This window comes from Gambusia affinis, linkage group LG15, assembly GCF_019740435.1.
Source record: "Gambusia affinis linkage group LG15, SWU_Gaff_1.0, whole genome shotgun sequence".
Taxonomy (NCBI): Eukaryota; Metazoa; Chordata; class Actinopteri; order Cyprinodontiformes; family Poeciliidae; genus Gambusia; species Gambusia affinis.
The window spans coordinates 10507983-10527931 of NC_057882.1; the positions used below are offsets into that span (position 1 = coordinate 10507983).

A 19949-nucleotide genomic window follows, 5' to 3' on the forward strand; every position below is an offset into this window, starting at 1 on the left:
ACACTCATACACTGCCCTCTGCTGGTGGAACTGCGTCTTTCACACTGTCTTCAACAAGCTCAAATACCATCTCTAGTAACCTGGTATAATTAAGAAAGTTAGTTTTGTAACGAGGGATATTTCAACCTATCCATATCTAATGATACATCAGAAGCACAATTCGAAAAATAATTAAATGTTACCCCTGACAAATGCACATTTCTAACAAGAATGCTTCCCAATATATGCTCGAGACACTGAGGAATGTATTAGTACTGTCAGTAGATCTCTGCAACAAATACACCCTATGTACATGTCTCTGATTTACTATGTGATCATTCAAGTCCGTGTCACGTGGAGTGTGAATGGTGCAAATAAAGTAACTTTGCAGTCATTGCTTTTGATGCAACAGTTCTGTGAAAATGTATTTGTCTCCTAACTGATTTTTGAGGGATTTTCCTTTTTTGTCACAAAAATGTTTAAAATTGTTACATCAATTTTAATATCAGAGATAAATACAAAGTGTAATTTCTAAATGATTATTTTATTTAGTAAGAAACAAAACTTTCCAATGAATATAAATATGAAAAAGTAAACACCTCTTTATTGAATATTAAGTAAGGGGTGAACTGTGCAAACCTGTTTTAGAACTCTTTAATAAAGCACCAACAACAGAAAACATCCGTAGAATCAATTAGAGAAACTATTTTTATTATACGCTTGTAAAAACCTAAAGATACAAAAAATAGGCTCAACAAAACAATCTCACTTTTGACACATCCACCCAAAAAAAGCTTTGAAAATAAAATTGGTCAAGAGACATTCTTTGAGAGTTCAAATAACATTGTTTTAAACTTTAAAATGTCACCTAAGTTGTTTTAAAACTAAATGGTTTTCTTTACCGGTCTACACATTCATTCTACCGCCCGAAAAAAAATGTAAAAAAAACCCAAACACATTTAGTGTTTAAAATATGTTCTAAACTACTAGTACTACAGCATACTGCCAATTTATGAAGTGTGCAAAATTGTTTCTCATACATAAATGCTTCCTTAATGAGAAGCAACCTTTGGCGATTCTGACACAAAAACATACGAGGAGTGACCTGTTAGCAGTAACAGTGCTAGCATGGGCACAACTTTCAGTTTCGAAAAAAGAATTTGAAAGCACCCATGTTCTAAAATGATATAAAAATAATAATAAAAAAATCACTCAAATAATTTGACATATGTCAGAAACATGCTACAATAGAAGCAAATATGCAGATTTTCCCTCAGCAATGTTTTATAATGTTGATTTTCTTTAAAAGTTACAAATTGGTATGCAATCCATCACCTATTATTAAGTCCCACATGAAACAAAGTATATAAGGCTTTAAAATTACAAAGAAAATAATAGTTTATTAACAAAGAAAATAATAGTTTATTAACAAAGAAAATAATAGTTTCACAAAGAAAATAATTTTGGCTCATTAAACTACCTTCTTATAGAAACTTCCTATGATTGTAATCATCACTTAAGTTACTAAAGCAGATTTTTTTATATTATTGCAAGAGAAGTATAAATATAACTAGAAATGACCTTGGAGTGATAAAACTTACAATGTCATTGTAACTTTTATTTATACCAGTATAAGACAAAATTTCAAAGTAAAAAACATCAGTGTCAGTATGAGACTACCTTTAAAAAGGAACAAATCCACCACTTAAAACCAATCCTACCATCTCCAACCGCATTTCTGACTTCATACTAACCATTACTGATATTACTGTATTTGTAACATATGTTTATTTTTTCCATCTAGGAAAAAGAGGTTTTGTTTGTCATTTGCTGTCAAACTGATACAAATCTGAATCCTTTATCTGTAACCAAAGTGATCACAGTCAGATCTTCATCAGTTGGATGGGCTCTGAACAACCTAATGGGTTTTCTTAGACCTGTAGCTACTATTTCCAATAAGACTAAATAGTGACACATCAGCAACATAAACTGATTCTGCTGGAGGTATGATGTGATCAGTCTGGAATTGAAAAGCTTTCCCAACACAGAGCCTTCAAGGGTATTGTTACCTTTGCTTAGCACTGCAAACGATCCGCTTACATTTGAGGTACTTCATGTGCAAAAAACTAATAGTATAAATTCCTCCTTGTTAAGACATTGTTAGGCAATGTGTACCTCTGCTGGCCTCACTATGTAATCTCTCTCTCTCTAAGAAAACCTGCATCCTGGGTTGCATCCTGCATCCTGTTCAGCATCACATTACAAGATCAACACATTATGACTTTAAGTCATACAACAACCAATCGTTGCTTCTCTGGTGCCAAAACAAGGACCTAGCCAGTATGAAGTGGTGGAGAGACAGGCAAATAATAAGGCATAAGAGTGAATTAATCAGTGTCTGACAGGTAACAATGGTATAGAAAAAATATTTAAAAACTACTGGAATGACAGCTGAAGTTAACAATTCAATGAATGAAGATTGCATTCCTAACAACATAAAGAAATAAAACATGGATATGCAAAACTGTGCTAAATATCTGGAATATCATCTCACCAAAGAGAATTTAGTTTGTCAGTTATCTAATAACCTTTCAGCACACAGTGGTCTCGACCTCATAGAAAATAATGTGTGTCAAACTCAAGGCCCGGGAGCCAAATCTGGCCCGTCACATCTGTTTATGTGGCTCTCATGTCTCTATAGGGTGACATGAGTACAACTTCAAGATACTGGTTGTGTGCTTGAATATTATTTTACCAGTCAAACCAAATTAGTTTTTAGTGCCAAAGTACATCAATGTGAAGAATTGTTGAATATGAATTAGTTTTAAGAAGTACTGACATTACCCTACATCCAGTGGGCTTGTCAGCAACTGACCAATTGGCGGTCGCAATGTGCCTTGGCATCATGTCAGGCCACATTAATATTTAAACTGTTTTGTTAATAGGTCGTTTTATTTATAAATTCTGCCCTTTGAGGAAATTCAGGATCTTGATGTGGCCTGAACTGAAAATGTTGTCAGGATAAGGACTTGTTTTCTTTCAGAGTCCTCAGCTCTAAGGCTGACCAATGTTAACTGTGATATTCACATAGAGAGGATACCTCCCGACTGATAAAGTGTCATATACGCAGCTGTTGAGTCCATCAACTCTCCACATCTTTGCCGTTTGTCCTAATAACCTCATCCTAGAAAAGAAGAAATACTTAAATTATAATTACGATAAATGCATTGCAATTGACTGAACAGACTAGATATTTTCTGTGCACACAAAATATTAATAAAAATTTTTTAAAAAAATCACTTATTCACTCACCTGTTTTTGTTAACCTGATTTCCAGAGTCTCGTTTGTGAAACACCATGGTATAGCGCGCTACGCTAGCAGGGGGACGAACAATTTTCATTTTTCGCTGTTCAACTCTGTAAAGCAGAGCCACATGAATCAAATAAGTCGTTGTAGTGGATTACATCTGCTTCAAATGTGACAGCATACAGATAATCCTTCTTACTCTAATATAATATTCCTCACCTCACTCTAAGGTCATCATCTTCTCCACCCCACCCCCAGTAGTTGTTTGAGAAACCATTTACTTGAAAAAACTGGTCTTTGGTCATGGCAGTGACTCCACCAAAGTAGCCTTTGTAACGGAGTCTGAGGAGAAAATAGACAGTCTTCTTGATAATAACAGACTTTAAGTTTCCACCAGAGAAGCATGTCACCAGTTAATATCAGTTTTTATAATAAAGGGAGCAGAGTGAAGAATATTCACGAGGCACCGGCCTCAAAAGACCTTCAATTATATACCTACTTGTATCCGGTGACATTGCGGCCGACTACCAGGTGTTTGGGCTGCTGGTCACAGATGTATAAATTGTGATCATTCTCGGGAACCAGGTCCACATCATGGAAGATGAAGCATTCCCAGCTAAAATCTTTTATTGCCTCCAAATATCCAATATTAAGTAACTTGGCTCTGTTAAAAGTTGCATCACCGGCCTTGAATGAAAGAAAGCAAAATGAAAACCCTAAATTTGACATGAACTTCAAGGTATTATTTAGAATGCACAGTTATATTGCTGTACACCTCTTTAATTTTGTTATATTACAGTCAGATGAGACTAACAAGGAAACAAATGAAATCCTTTTAGCTAAATATCCAGGATTATAGTAAAACCTACAGTGACTTTATTAAGAGAAGCCAAACACAGGAAACAGAAAGCATGCAAAGTGAATTTGGAGAAAATGTAAGTTTTCTGGCTTGATTTGAAGAAATTAAAATCCAACTTTAAGAAAATCATTATGAACAGATATAAAGAAAATTGTCTAGAATAAAATAATGTATTTATTCAGATCCTGTCCACCTTTCTTAAATGAAAAAAAGTTTCATTTAGTTAATGAAATTTGAGCTAAACCAGAATTTCAGCACTTTTCCATTTTCTCAACATGTTTTCATACAAGCACATATTCATCAAGAGTATTATCATGTTTTCCAGTTTCCTTCCTCGACAAAATGTAATTTTATCTTTGACTGTGTAGAAGCCCCATTTGTTTTCAGATTGCCTCTGGCGTATCACATTAACATATCTGCTAAGAGATCATTTGCATTTGGCAGGTGATGTTGACCTAGTTCGCTTCAATGTTCTCTAACAAAGTATCAAATCAGCACCGCATGAAAAGCACATAGCATGTTTTTTGCATGTTTTATTTTTAAGTTATCAGCAGGATTCCTAGATATTTTTCCATGTAAACAGTACACTTAAGAAAGAAACAAAGAAAAAAAAGGAAGGACACAAAGAAGGAGGAAAGGGAACAAGGAGAGAATGAAATAAAACACAGTTGGACTTGAGACACATCACAAAAGGAGCAGAACATAAGCAGCTGAGGACATGATTTCAAACCCCTGCAGTAAAGGAATTAAAGTAAACAAAGGAAGGAGGAGTGAAACGAAAGGTGTAAAACACAAGTAAAGACATGAAATAGGACACAAGGAAGTAAATGCATGTAGAGCGCCGACAGAAGAGAGGTAGCACAAAGAAAACTGAAAGGAGGAAGGAAAAAAAGCAGGGATACAACATTCAAACAATAACGTGAACATTTTTTATTCACGCCGATTAAGATCTAGATTGCCAGGAATGTATAAAGGAGGACAATCTTAAAAAGTACATTAAATGATGAGCCAAGTACAATCATATTAAATAATGCTTAATGATGCCTACTAATTTGATTAAACCTGTGATGTCATAAAAGTGTCTGACTGGTGTCGATGGTCATGTTTTCAGTCACCTTTACCAACCACGAGTGTAACTGAGGGGGTGATGTTCTGCAGTCTTCATTCATTGTAAATTTTGCCTGAGTTTGCATTTTTCCCTCTCAAAACACCTCATCAACCCCAATTTTCTTTGGTTCACAATAAAACCTCAACTCAAATACAAGGAGAACCAGTAAGCGTTATCAACAGTAACGCCGAGCACAAACTGGCTTTACCTGCATGACATGCAAAAATGTACCTGATGGATGACGTAGATGGCGTAGTGTAGCTGCTGCCGCTGCAGAAAGGGATGCAGGTGGTGCAGGAGGTAGAGGAGGTGTCTCTCCCGGTTACGATGTGGAATGAGGATGGCTACGCTGTGCCTTGCTTTACAGTCTGAGGGCTCATACTCTCCTTCAGTCACTACTTTGTTTTCCTTTTCTACGTCCTTGAGGTTCAATGAAGATTCAAAGGTCAGCTTCGAAGCTCCCACTGGAGAAACAGTGTTGAGAGAAATGTAGGCAGATATTCAACTCTGCAGTGAACTTCTGTCAGTTTCTCCACAACTGAAGTACTTATAGCAATGAAGAATAAGTACGTTTTTATATTTACAGTCATATTTAGAATATGCATTCTGATGAGTTGTTTGTCAGAGTAAAATTAACTTTGGAAAATAAAGCTTTAAGCAAATATTAAACCTAACTTATATGTGATGTAGTGGTACTCTAATCTTAAATGTTGTGTTTTCCTTAGTACATTTGGTTTTATGTTTGGTAAACATTAAAACCAAAAACAGCACAATAATAACAGCTAACGGCAACACAACTTGATGAGAAATAAGCCAAGTACAGAGTATCTGGAGGTGTGTTACATGACATAGTGGATGGAATTAGCTCCTCTTTTCTTCCAAGTGAAATAAACAAGACCATTTTAAATCCACAGTAATGCTTGCTAATCTATAATCCCATAGCCTTGGTGTTGGCCCTGTTTAATTAACAGAAATAAAGACTTGAACACATTGGTTTGTCTATGATTGATTGATATATGTTTCATACAGTGAAGTAAGTTACTAAAAGAAAAAATAAGATAATTGTATAGTCATTTCAGATTTAAAAATGCAAAAAAAAAATCCCTCTATATATTCTTTATTCTAATGGACACTGGGACGTTTTAGGTCAAAATAAGAAGTTGGTAATTGAAACTGTTCCTGATTTCATTCACCTTGAATGAAATCCTGCTCCACCTGAAGAAAAGGGGGAGCAGGATTATATAGCACATTCTTTTTTGGGAGGGTTAAGCTTGGCCTGGACGTCGTGAAAATGTGTCTGTCTCTACTAGTTGAGACATATGGGAAATGTATTAGATTGCTCTCAAATTTATTGGGCAGAAATACCTCCCTGACCAGTTTTTGTTCTGCTCGGAGATTTGTATAACCTTTCCCTGATTTATGCCTTCAGCACTTCACAACTTTGCTATAAACTATGGGCACATCATCAAAATCTTCATAGCATAGGTGGATTTGATTTAAAGTTTATCAAATAAATTACAATTTATGGCTTTCGCACCAGCCCTGTTTAGTCCATTTTAGTCAAACTCTAATTTGTTTGCAAAGAAAGTCAGGTTAATTTGGAGAGATGTGAATGCGGACTCTGGTCTGCCTAAAAACCAGAATGTGTGGTTCCGTTAAAAGGAACTTGGGTGTGGTTCAAATGCATGTCAATAACAAGTAAACTGAAGACAACGCCAAAAGCAGGAAGCGGACTTAGTATAGAACGTTCTGGGTAAATACAATCAAAGCAAACACACAAGTCTAGGGTTAGATGGCGAAATGGTTCATGGTCTTTTGCCCACGACAAAAGACAACTCCTACAACTACTAAAATCTAACGCCACTACATTATTGTTTATCAGGTTGTTCAAAGGGTTTGGTTATTTTGGCACGAGGCAGTGTGAAAGAGAACTGCTCCTGCTGGAAATGTAACAAATTTTGAACTGTGGATCCCCAATTGAACCAAGTAATCCAGATAAGGTTTGAAAACACCCTACCATGGTCAAGAAAATTAAAATGATTCATTACGACTGCATAAAACACCTGGCATTTGAACAAGAATATGAGAACTATGATATTTGCTTTCAATATAAATACCAACCAAGATGAATGACACAAATCTATTTAGTCAAATGAAGGATGTAGAAAACTAATCATCCCCATTTGAAATATCACTTTGAAATGTACTTACCTAGCAATGGAGACTTCTCTGGACACTCATCTTTTTCTGCTGAGATATTTGAGTGACTGGGTTCTGCGATCCTTGAGTTAAGTTCACCCCTCAGTTTGTCTTCTTTTACAGGAGTTTGTGATGTAGCAACGCTATCATCAATGGTCCTGTTAGTGTTCCCAGTAAAGCTGGCCTTCCAAGCCAGGACTGACAACAAGAGACCAATCACAACAGCATATTTGCACCTTCGCGAAACCTTTTTGACGGCTGTACAAATAATCATGATTTTGCCGATGTGACCACAGCAGCAGCGAATGTAGATGCTGCTATGTGCAGTTTAGGAGATTTCCATACAGGGCATTACTGAAGAAATACAGTTGGTCACAGAATCAGTGGTAAGTCATCCCATGCTGATGAAACATCCTCCCTGACTATAAAGTCAGCAAATTGCAGGAATAAGAACTTTCGTTCAGATGGCTTTAAAAATAAACGTTTATAAAAAAAAAATCTGTCCCCAGATCTGAAGCCGACCACAGGAACTCGTTTATAACTGTGAAGAGATCAAAGGAAGAAAACAGATTAGCACATATGGATAACTTACATCAGGATAAAATATACAAAATATCTGCTAAAAATATCTTAGTTGTCTTCTTTTGTAAAAGTAACAGCAAATTGCATTTCCGAAAAAAGTAGTTATTTGATAGATTACAGATTCCCTATGTCTTTTGGGGGATGGGGGGGGGGGGGTTTCAGATCATCACTGAATTCAAATTTCAGACAAACATAACCTGACTAAATACAAAACAACTGCCACCAAATACTTGTGATAATTGGCACAAAGTTTTAGTTTAATTCAGCCACATGGAAACGTTTCTCAAGCATAAATGGCCACTTAATGTAAGTGCGGACTTTAATTAGGCCAATCCAAAACTGTTAGTCTTTTTGATATGTTTTAGCAAGGGTTTTTTTTTTTTTTTAGCTAATTAACCGTGCTTTTATTTAAATATCATATCTCTTTGTTATCTCATGGTTTGTTATATCATCTCAATTTTAGCTATGAACAATTTTAGCAACTTTTCATTAATGGATATATTTTTTATGTATTTAAGTCACTAGTCTTGGCAAATATAGTAATTTATTTATTTATTTTAGAATTCTGTTCTTTAATACATAATACATGCTAATCATATTGTATTGTTAATCATGTATGCTTTGAACTTTACTCTCTATGAATTTAGGTCTATGACTTTAAATTATTTGTTAATTTTTATTGTTTCACTTTATGTAATAATATGTGCACCTCCAGTGTTACATATTCAAGTTAAATATTTATTGCTCCACAGTTCCTCTTCACCTCGGATTGATTTATTTATCTCTTAAGTCTCCATGGTCTTATCAATTATTGTTTGTCTCTTTATTGGTTTGATCACTTTAATGTGTGTCGCTTACTTCTTGTAAACCCTTCTGCTTTCAACTTCTGTAAACCACTTCGTGTTTATCGGAACAGTTTGCTTTATTATGGATACCCGAGTACGAGTCATGAGCCTGTTTCTCATATTTCTAAGTGTAGGTCAAACAAAACTGCCAATAATAGTCTATGCTTTATTAATCAACATAATAGAAGACTCATAAATATTCCTCATTTCAAAAGTCCTTATTTGTCAAACATCCAGATATTCAAGTGTATGTTTGGACTATTTTGATGTAGAAAAAATATATATATATAAAATTTTCATTTATAAATTACCTATAAACAGCTTAAAAAAATATAATCTCATACTCTGATAAATAAAAATAACTAAACTTGATAGATAATGCATAACGTCCCTAAAACAGCAGCTGACTGTACTGATATTCATGTTAAACGAAACTGTGCACTATATAGTGCCGAAACCATTTGGAAAACAACGTGGGTCTGATGCTACTAAATTTTGCCCTGTAAAAACAATTATATTACCAAAGCAATTGAAGTTATCACAATTTAAAAAAACTTCCTCACATGTTCATCGTCAAATCCTGATATTCTCTGTTCTTTTATTGACAAGAGAGACATGTTACCCAGAGGTAGCTCATTATTATGAATACAAAGACTGAAGCAAGAATATTACCATTACAATTTGTCTATATCGTTAATATCAGTGTTTAATGACAATAATAACTGAGCCAGACGAGTTCAGACGTAACAACTAAACTATAGGCAAGCAGACGAGCGCGGATGTAACGTCTACATCATCATTCAGTGTTTTATAAGTTAACATGTTAGCGTAATAATAGTAATAAACAACAGCCAAAACCACACACGGTTTAGTATAACTAAAGGGAAAAGAGCATTTATGTTGACAATTTACGATTGTTACAGGCTTAAATTGCACAGCTTACCTTAATGAAAACCAACTTTAAACGCCAGCTATCAAGAACAAACAATAACGTGTAAAGTCGAATACAAGCGTTTCCGCTTACAGTATTTTCAAAATAAAAATTTATATTTTTCTTTTCTTGGTGAACGCTGGGAATTGTATATTAGTAGTAGCGTAAGTGTTCTACTGTTGTTTATTTTTTAATTACGGAACGTAAGCAGACATTTTTTTCAGATTTTAAATGTAATTTGTAACTTCTCCCACACGTTTCAATATGAATTTGGTGTCTTGAGATAAAAAGAAACTGTCAAAAATTTACATATTTATATTACTGTTTCATAATTTTTTTCTCAATAATATGGTGTTGATTTAATTATTAAGCGTCATTTTCAAACTGAAAGACATTTAATATGAAGCTGAAGTCTGGTTTTGTCATATACTTCCGGTTCACTTTTTTCCAAATAAGACGCCGTCAATGCTGTCAAAATTTAAGAAACATCAAGTTTAAAATATTATTAACAACAATATCCTCTACAAACGTCTGCTATTATAGATCATATCTTTCATATGCTCGTATTTATTATTATATTTTTTAGGCGAGAACTCCAGCCTGGCCTGGCAACCGTTTCTTTCTTTTCTTTGTTGTGAAGCGTTTTCACTTTTAATCGCTTCACTGTAAAATCTGATTCAACACTATTTTTCATTTTTGTTTTTATCTAATCTATTTCAGCTAACCTATGGTTGTGTAACAATTGTTTGACAATTGATACATCCAAATCAATGCAATACCAGTAGCTGGTCCCAACTTCTTAAAATTATTCATATTTTATACTGCAAAGAAAGAAAATCTACTAAAATTCTCAAACTTTTTTTGTAATTAGAAGAGAGGCTATTCCAGATATTCCCAGTATGTGGTGCTTTTCACTCTCAAGATGATCTGATTGCTGGACTATATCCATGCCCGCAAAAGAAAAGGGTTGTCTCAGGTGGTTTTAACAGATGTTCCTCATTCAGAAATTTGACAAATACCTCTTGGGAAAACTAAAGCAGAGGTTTTGATTGTTGTCAAAAATGAGCAATTTTTTACAAAGAGACAGCGGATTAGAGTATTACAGAAAAACGCTGCGTGAAAGAACGTGACAGGTGGACCGGCACGGCAGTTTTGCAGGCTTTGTTATCTTATTTGGTAAAACAGTGAACATTTGCACAGTCATATAACTTGTAAAATTGGCTCCCAACCTGAGCATTATGAAGAAATTTTCTATCTTCATGTCACAATGAAATCCAAAACCTCAAACCAACTTCCACAGGACTGGAATGTGAAATGCTACCACATCTGCTTTTAGAAAGGCAATTCTTAATAAATGAATTCCAGTCAACATTATGGGAGCTGGAGATTTCCAAACTCCTTTTTCTGTTTCAATCAAATCCACACTTATCTCTCAAAAGAAGCCACTTGGAGTTTATTGTTTCCTTATATACTTTCTGAATCACAGCTTTTCAAGAAATAGTTGAAGACTTCGTATTTTAAGAACTAGAAAGCTGTTTTTTCTCCTTTTTTTATCTCTGTTGAAAAGTCATGATGGTAGGCTTACTGGAAATGAGACTAACATGTCAAGTTGACCTACATTCCTTGCATTTAACAGAGACTTATGATTAGCATGTAGCAGACAGAGAGTCTTCCTTGAAAGAAACACAACAGAACAGCATGGACCAGGGGTCTAAACTCCAGTCCTCGAGGGCCACTGTCCTGCAATCTTTAGATGTGCCTCTGCTGCATGACACCTGAATAGAATAATTATGTAATTAGCAAGGCTCTGGAGAACTGATCTACACAAGGAGGAGGTAATTAGGCTATTTTATTCCAGTCTTTTGTACCTGTGGCACATCTAAAAACTGCAGGACACTGGCCCTCGAGGACTGGAGTTTGAGACCCCTGGCATAGACATATGATTACTGTACAACCACACATTGCTGGAGTTTCATGTTATAGATCAAACAAAGTAGTGCATAATTGTGATGGGAAAAGAAAATGGTACAAGTTTTTCAAATGTTTTATACAGACAAATTTGGTCTTTCATGTTTTATTTTATTGTCCTGGTAGAAGGCAAATCTTGTCTTATTTTCTGATGCCTTTTGCTGGTTTTCTGCAATGAATTTCATTTTCTATTCAGCACTGGTCAGCTTTCCTGTCTGTGTTGTAGAAAAGGCGTCCTTAGAGCTTAATGCTATGTGAGATTCATCCAAAGTTTTTATGGGCCTCTTGGGTGCTTCTCTGGTTCAAGTCTTCCTTTTCCTTCTTCTCAGTTTATGTTGACAGCCATGTTTTTTGTAGCTTTTTTTTTTTTTACAACTTTATCTCTGACCAGTCTGCCGTGTTCTGTGGTTTTCATGATGTTTGCTCACTAAGGTGCTATGAGAAGACTTTGAGATCTTCACAACAGAACAATGAAGGTCTCAAATATTCACAGAACATTTGGGTTTATGGAGAGATTAAAGTATACACAGGTTGCCTCTGTGTACTAATTAGTAACGTCTGTTAATAATAGGAGCATCAGAGTAAAGCAGCTTTCATGAAAATCCACACTACGGTACATAGAAAAACTAAATGTTTTTCATGATTATGTGCTATTTTGTGATTGTCTGTCAAATAAAATCCCAATGAAATACTCTGAGGGTAATGACTGTAAGATAACATAATATGGATTACATTTCAAATGCTCTACCTCTGGACCCTCTTTGTTTTCTTTGACTAAGGTTGCGGCCTCATTTGATTCAGTTGCAGAGGTGAAAATGCTGGACAATGTAACATAAGTTCAAGTGTGTCCTTAAAAGAAAAGTATAGAAAAGGAAAGAAAAGAGACTGAAAGAAAAGAAAAACAAGACCATTACCTAGCCTCTCCAGTTGTAAAAGTGACAATCAGTGAAGAAAGACAAATGTCTCGTAAATATCCCACTCACGTAAAGAATAAACATAAAAATTTGATTTAATGGCTTTATTTATACAAAATAGTCAATTGTTTCTTAAAATACTTACTCTAAAGCAGATTTAAGCTGAAAACTAATGTTATAAAGTTTAAGTGTAAGTTAGACTGACATTTACATTATTAAGTAAATTTTTCAGTCAACATACAAAGAAAATTAAAATAAAAAACAGTTTTTAAAAAAATAAGATCTGACATACATCTCATGTTTTGACTGATTAATTGGAATTTAAAAAGTTGAGCAATTCATAAAAAATAAGTTAAGTGGTTCCACATTGAATCTTTGAGTTGGTACCATGAATCATACATTTTTGTTCTGTGTACAACTCACAGCTCCGAGTTTTACGCTAGTACTTATGTAGACTTTATGGATTAGTTTTGTCAATCTCCGTTCCCATCTTGGTGCCTCATTCTGACCCTTACAATCTTGTGCATACCATAGTGGGTACTTTGGTTTTCTAAGAAAAGAATCAATCATCTTTTCATGTGTAACTTGCACAAATCAATCAGTGTTAACATTTCTGTGAAAAGCTAAATGTCTAGTTTATTGAAATTGTGGGGGGTCAGGTTATGCAGATCATGCCAATACGTTCTCAATTAAATCAGAGAACTCCTTCTTGACTCCTCAAAGCTCAACGACAAAGTAACTGTTCCACTACCAAAGCTCACTCTCGGCCTGTGCCTCCCTGAAGTCGTGTCACAATCATTGCCATTGGTCTTGAGTCTGATGGATGAGGATGGAGTTGAGGAAGATGATCCACCAATGCTGCCTGACTTTTTCCTCGAAACTGTGCTGTGTTTTAGCGTAGCTTTGGCGGCCACTTTGAAAGCATGGGCAGCGGTGCTGCATCGTACCTCTTCAATGGTGTTCCTGGATGGTTTGAAGAGGATGATGTACACCTTGTTAAAAAAAATGCAAGCCAGTTGTCCAAAGCTGGATGCCAGGATAGCAATAACCTCCACAGCTGACACAAACTTGCCATATGTACTGAAGTAGGCAGGGATAAAAGAGATCCAAACAATGAAGAAAATGAGCATGCCAAAGGTGATGAACTTGGCTTCTGTGAAATTTTCTGGAAGCTTTCTGGATTTAAATGCAAAAAAGAAACAAATGGCTGCTAACAGGCATGTATATCCAATGAGAAACCCAAGAGCCATCACTGAACCTTCATTGCATGTGATGAAAATGATCTCATCAATGTCATGGTTCTTATAGCTTGAAGGAGGGGCATTGTAAAGCCAGACCACACATATCGTGACTTGGACAAATGTGCACAGAAACACCAGGAGGAATTGTAAATTCAATCCCCACCATTTACGATGGAGACTAGTAGGAATTTTTGCCTCAAATACTAACAGCACTCTGTTAGTTTTCACAAGGATACAGGAGATGCAGAGAACAAAGCTAATCCCGAAGGCAGGCTGCCTTAAGCGACATGTCCAGTCTTGTGGTTCTCCGATGAAGATTAAAGAACTGGAGAAGCAGCAGATTAGTGAGAACAGGAGGACGTAGGACAGTTCGCGATTGGTTGCCTTTACTATTGGGGTATTGCGGAATCGGATAAAAACTCCCATTACAAAGGCTGTCAAGAAAACACCAACCACAGCACATATGGCCAAAGCTATCCCAAAAGGTTCTGTCCAAGAGAGGAACTCTATTTCTTTCAGGAAACAGAACGTATGGTTCCCATTGGACCAAGAGTTGTTTGGACACTTGGTGCAGACGCTGGCATCTGTGTAAAGCCAAAAACACAATCTGTTTTAGAAAATAAAATAATTACAGGGACTACCATGAGGAGCATAGCATTTTACCTCTGTGATTGCTAAACTCGCCGTCTGAACATTCAGTGCATTCAAAGCAGCATGTGGGCATGCTGTCAATGATTCCTTTTCTTGTGCCAGGTTCACAGTCCTCACTGCAGTTAGAAAATGGCACCTGCAAACAGTAAACAAGTTGCATGAGAAGGACAGCAACATAAAAACACATATATATCAAATAGCAGTAAAAACTTGGATGCCTTTCCTCATTGAAAATGACTAGGTGATTGTTAACATGTTACACAAATGAATGCAAATGTTTTAAAATTTGATTAGGAAATTAGGTGTGTGTTTCATGAGGATAGAGGAGAACAAAAAGTGACACACATATAAAGATGTGCTGACTTTTCTCCTGTTCACGCTAATATCAGTATTTAGCAACGTGTAGATATTCTGCTGCGTTTGAACCTCTGGTCCATTCTGGAGGGTTTTTTTGTTTGTTTGTTTGTTTCTGAAAAATAAACTTTGATTATGAAAAACACTTTCCAGAATGAAATGACTGACAATAAAGAAAAAATGTTGCCAAGAAAAACACAAAATTTAAAATACAAATTAGTATTATTAGGGAGAAGTGTAGAAGACTTAGCTTAGCATTGCATAAGCAATGATCAGGATCTCCGTCAAACACTACTGCCTCCCAATTTCTTTGATGATACAGTTTTTTAACTGGAATTCAGTAACCATGAGGAGATTTTGTTTTCTTTTTTTTCAGAATTTAAAAATAATGATTTGAAAAAAATGTCCTGACAGCTCTAATTTGCACCTTAAGCAAATTTTCAGAGGCTTCCATGTGTGTTGAGTGGACACTTCCTGTTTGCATATCTATAAAAAAAATTTCTTAAAGACAGAACAACAGTATCCCAGTGACTACGTTTGGAGTAAATAAAGTGGAAATATGTAAAAAATAAAAGTTTTTGACATATTTGTTAAAACTGTCTCTATGTCATCATGACAGTATAATAATCTGTCTCTTACACTAAGACTGATTAAGAGGAGTTAAAAAAAACAACAACTATCTCCTCTTGAAAATCCCAGTTGGAGTTAATTGTCCATTTGATGTTACAGTTTTTAAATTTTTTTAACTGTCAAATAAAACCATTATACATTGACAGAATTCATAAGTGAATGGTGCCAAACTAAAATCTGGTGACAAATGAAAAAAACACTATTTGCTTGACAATACTGCTAACTTCTTCAAGCTAGCTCTCCAATACACTTATTATAGACAGTTGTGTGTCTGTATTACTTTGCTACACATTGTTTTTAAGTTAGTCTGCCTCATGAATGAAATTAACAACAAATGGGATAAGAAATACTCTCCATTTCTCCATCAATCTATTGTCTTCTGTTTATCTGAGATGGAGTTTTGTTGGTAATAGGTCAAAGAGAGAAATAAATACATCTCCTTACCCTGTGACTGTCTCCAGCTCATTCTGGGAAATAATAAGACTTTGGAAAACTTAAGAAGTAATATTCCAAAGGGAGTTTGATATCCTTATCAGATTACTGACAAACACCAACTAACTAACCACATTATCTGCAAAAGCAAAGGTGGCCCTGAGGTTTCCTAATTAGAGATCTTCATCTCCATGACAAAACCTTGAGATCATTTCCAAGAATACCACGAACAGGACCAAGGAAAGGGCAACCCAGGTGGACTTCAACATGAGACATCAGTGTACTTTAAGAATATCTTTATCTTGATTTGACTGACCTCTGAATAGTATCCATTCCAAAGAATCTTTGTCTTGTCAATGGACAGTTTGCCCCCCCTCTTCGCATGAATATTGTAGTATCCAACTTCCTTAAACATCACAGAGCCGTCTTCCGTGGATCTCTGCCAGTTTATAATGGTATAGTTTGCTACCAGGTCTGCATTTTCATCGAACTGCATCTTTTCACCTATGCTGTTAGTGTAGTTCAAATGTCTCAGCTGTTTCAGTACCTATGACAAACACCAATATATTTAGATGATTTACACATTTGTAAATATGGTTTTATAAAACTATCTTAATCATCTATAAAACATGTTACCTGCCACGCTTCAATTTTCCTAATATCTGCACAGGAATTGTTTGCGAAAAGTCCACGTCCAGGTGTGCAGGTAAATATGTCCTGCAGGGCCTGTGCAATGGAATAAACCGCTACATACGCATTGTAGGAAATACGAAGGTGTGTGTAGTCCAGGTATGGGGTCTCAACACTTGTAATATCTTCCTCACCAGTACACAAGGGTCTGAAACTAGTACTGCCATTCTCACTTTCTTGAAGTCTTGGGCTGTCTTCTAGGTAACAGTTAAAGGTTTCTTCCCAAAACTCTCTGACAAATTCATTATGGCTGTCTTTCTTTGGTTGCACCTGTTGTAAGAACTCCCTAAAGCCGGGTATAAGTCCTGCTCTTAAAGCAAAACCAATAGTTCCTCCAACAACATCTAAATATTCTGGTTTAGCGATGAGAGAGGAGCTTGCCCATGCTTCACTAGCTAGCCAGGTGCGATCTGTGATGTTTCTCCTGACCATCTCTTTGATTAGAGGCTCAATGTCTGGGCCACCAGCAAAAACAACAATTACTTTAGCTGTGGAGTTTTCAATTCTGTCAGCCAGAGCTCGGATCTCATGATCCTCAAAGTACTGAGAAATAAGTTCATTCAGGTGAATGCAGATGTCCCGCTCTTCCATTTCTTTTTCAAACTTTTCTATTCCTGGGCGCCCATAGTCATCGTCAGAAGCAACAGCAATCACCCAGTTCCACTGGAAGTACTCTATGATGTCTGCCATGGCTGTGGCCTGGTATTCATCTGTTGGAATGGTTCTCATGAAAGACTTGTACTGATTCTTGTTGCTCAGGAGTCGACTAGAAGAAGCATAACTGATCTGAAACAGGAAAGATTTATATTTCAGGTTCATGTTTAACCACAAAAAATGTTGTTCTGTAATTCAAGTACTCTGCATATCATCAACTCTACTTTGATTTTTGATTTAACCTCACAGATAAGTTGGATCAATACATTTGGTTACAAACCTACTGACTGGATACTGACCTGAGGGATGTAGAAGAGACCAAGGAGGTTGGCAACTGCTGTGGAGACCGCAGATCCAGCAGCCCCTACAACTGCAATGGTCGATGGGATGTGATCAGTGCAGTTGCAAAACTCATCTAAATTGAGGGAGTCAATCTTGTTTTGAGCCACAAAACTGAGGGTAGCCTCCAAGGCTTTCGACACGGTGTTGCATGTGTCAAAGATCCTGTAGCCCAGGGTGATGTTAGGCAGTAAAATGCTGCTGTTGTTGATCTCCTCAATGGCAAAAATCATTGCCTGCAGCCAGCGAAAACCCCGGAAATTGAATCTGTAAAAATAAACAAGATGAGTTTAACTAATTCAGTGTTGAAAATAATGTAAGTAAATGTTTGTGCAGCACACTCGCACAATTGCTGGTCAACTTCCACCCATGTCATATGTCATTTTATTCTTCTGCAGTTTTCATTTTGCACTGAACCTTTATAGGTGGAAAAGAGTCTACATCAACTGGAACTTTTTGTTTTGAGCCCGTTTCATGTTTATAACTAACTCTGGGATGAGTGATATATCAGTGGAAAGCTGGTGAGATGAAAAAATGTCTTTGGTTTACTTCAGACAAATCATTTTGTGACTAAAAGGAATAATAATAACTTAATCTAACTTAATTTAGATTGTAAAGGCAAATCAACTAACCTAATTGTTTTATCTAAAAAAAATTATATAAAAATGGGATATTATATACCATATTGAGAATATGTGTAGGGAGCTAAAGATATGGGTGATGATAAATGGCCTTCTAGCATCAAAGACTTGATTTATATATATTTTAATTTAACCATAATTTTATCAGGAAGCCCCTTGAGGTAAAATCTCTTTTCAGTCAAGAGGCACATTGTGTAACAAAACACTTAAAAGGCATATACGTTCACTTAAAGCTGCAGTATGTAACTTTTATTAAAATGTATATATTTTACATATTTGTTAAAACTGTTGCAATAGAGGGCATATAAGCACTATTTTACCATTCAAGCAACCTGTGTATAGTGTGTCATGAAGCTAAATGTGGAGAGTGAATAGAACTTCCCTTACAAAAAAATCCCATGAAAATCACATGTGATCACATGTGGATCACATGTGGTTCACACAAATTTTACATGTGAATGATGTGAATCACATGTGAAAGCACATGAATACGTGTGATTTTGGAACGTTTCGTGGTAAAATCACATGTGATTCACATGTGAATCACACATTTCCACATGTGATCACATGGAAATCACATGTGAAAACATGTGATTTTTTGTGTGATATTCACATGTGAAAATCACATGTGATCACACGTGATTGATTTTTATGGGATTTTGTAAGGGATGCTTTTCAACTCTTGTCATTTAAAAAAAATATTGTGTCCTGTGAAGACACCCTGAGTTTTTCTTTCAGTTTTATTTCAAATGCCTGTGGATATTCACTAAGTCTCTACTTGCATAACTTTTTCTGCCATATTTTAAAAACTGGTTTAGTGAGTTAATCATAAACATCACAAATCTTACCGAACACATTGTGTAGATTCGGGTCGAGCTGCTAGATCTTGGTCTTTAGATGCAACACCAAAGTGCATGGGGAAAAGACCTCCAAGCAAAATGTCTCCGGTCATCTGTGCTCTTTGGTGGGGCCCATATGTTGAAATCACATAATTGGACCCCAACACTAACAGGTAACATAGGAACAGTTTCATCTTCAATTGGGTAGGAGTATTTTCTGTGCCTTGTCAGGATCAAGATGGTATTATGCTCTTCTTCCTCCACTCCCCTTGATGGTCTGATTTCTTTTAATCATGTTTGTAATTGTGAGAATAATTACCTGTGGGAGAAATAGAAAAGGGAACGCATGTTTTGCCTTTCCAGACAACACGATGAATTTAGCATATAATAGAGTTTTGTGCATAATAAACTTCAGGTGCTAAGATCACTTCTCTATAAATAAAATAACAGAGACTGCAAAACAAATAAAGCAACCGTTAGTCATTGACCAACATTTAGTATATTTTGTGAGTTGTTTGGGTAATAATATTAGACAGACACAAAACTGAACATTTCACTCCTGAGTGATAAGGTCAGCATACTACTTGAAATACGCCGATGAGACGCAGGATTTCCACAGCTGAGAGCTGAGTCACACCATAACGGCCCTCCTTCAGGCAGACCTTAAAGCTGTGGCCAGTGAACTGCAGTAACCATGGAGAAAGTCCATGGCTGCTCCTCCAAAACTAGTTAATACTGCTGGAAAAATGCTGGAGCAGAGCTCTGATAATGAAGTCACTACCTCCC

General features: G+C 36.0%; 2 protein-coding genes across 2 annotated transcripts; both read right to left on the reverse strand.

The window, feature by feature from the left end:
- Positions 1-574: 574 nt before the first annotated feature.
- On the reverse strand, positions 575-9907 carry b4galt4 (UDP-Gal:betaGlcNAc beta 1,4- galactosyltransferase, polypeptide 4). Its single transcript, XM_044140907.1, has 7 exons — positions 9823-9907; positions 7465-7993; positions 5485-5717; positions 3786-3973; positions 3506-3628; positions 3292-3396; positions 575-3163 (listed from the first exon to the last, which is right to left on the reverse strand). Exons 2-7 carry the CDS (start codon positions 7724-7726, stop codon positions 3034-3036), a joined length of 1041 nt encoding a protein of 346 aa, XP_043996842.1. The 5' UTR covers positions 7727-7993; positions 9823-9907; the 3' UTR covers positions 575-3033.
- Positions 9908-12997: 3090 nt separating this feature from the next.
- On the reverse strand, positions 12998-19924 carry casr (calcium-sensing receptor). The gene is made up of 7 exons (XM_044140644.1): positions 19745-19924; positions 19173-19482; positions 17644-17950; positions 16637-17476; positions 16317-16547; positions 14597-14720; positions 12998-14517 (listed from the first exon to the last, which is right to left on the reverse strand). The coding sequence occupies exons 2-7, from the start codon at positions 19355-19357 to the stop codon at positions 13382-13384; spliced, it is 2823 nt and encodes a 940-aa protein (XP_043996579.1). The 5' UTR covers positions 19358-19482; positions 19745-19924; the 3' UTR covers positions 12998-13381.
- Between the last annotated feature and the right edge of the window lie 25 nt (positions 19925-19949).

Excerpts from the sequence above, each read along its gene's own strand:
- b4galt4 (XM_044140907.1), bottom strand. The coding sequence starts at position 7,726 with ATGATTATTTGTACAGCCGTCAAAAAGGTTTCGCGAAGGTGCAAATAT. Across the intron at positions 3,974-5,484 it reads CCATCTACGTCATCCATCAG|GCCGGTGATGCAACTTTTAA; the intron begins GTACATTTTTGC and ends CTTTCATTCAAG. Across the intron at positions 3,397-3,505 it reads GATGATGACCTTAGAGTGAG|AGTTGAACAGCGAAAAATGA; the intron begins GTGAGGAATATT and ends TCTGCTTTACAG.
- casr (XM_044140644.1), bottom strand. The coding sequence starts at position 19,357 with ATGAAACTGTTCCTATGTTACCTGTTAGTGTTGGGGTCCAATTATGTG. Across the intron at positions 17,951-19,172 it reads GAATCTACACAATGTGTTCG|ATTCAATTTCCGGGGTTTTC; the intron begins GTAAGATTTGTG and ends TTATTTTTACAG. Across the intron at positions 17,477-17,643 it reads GTCTCTTCTACATCCCTCAG|ATCAGTTATGCTTCTTCTAG; the intron begins GTCAGTATCCAG and ends TTCCTGTTTCAG.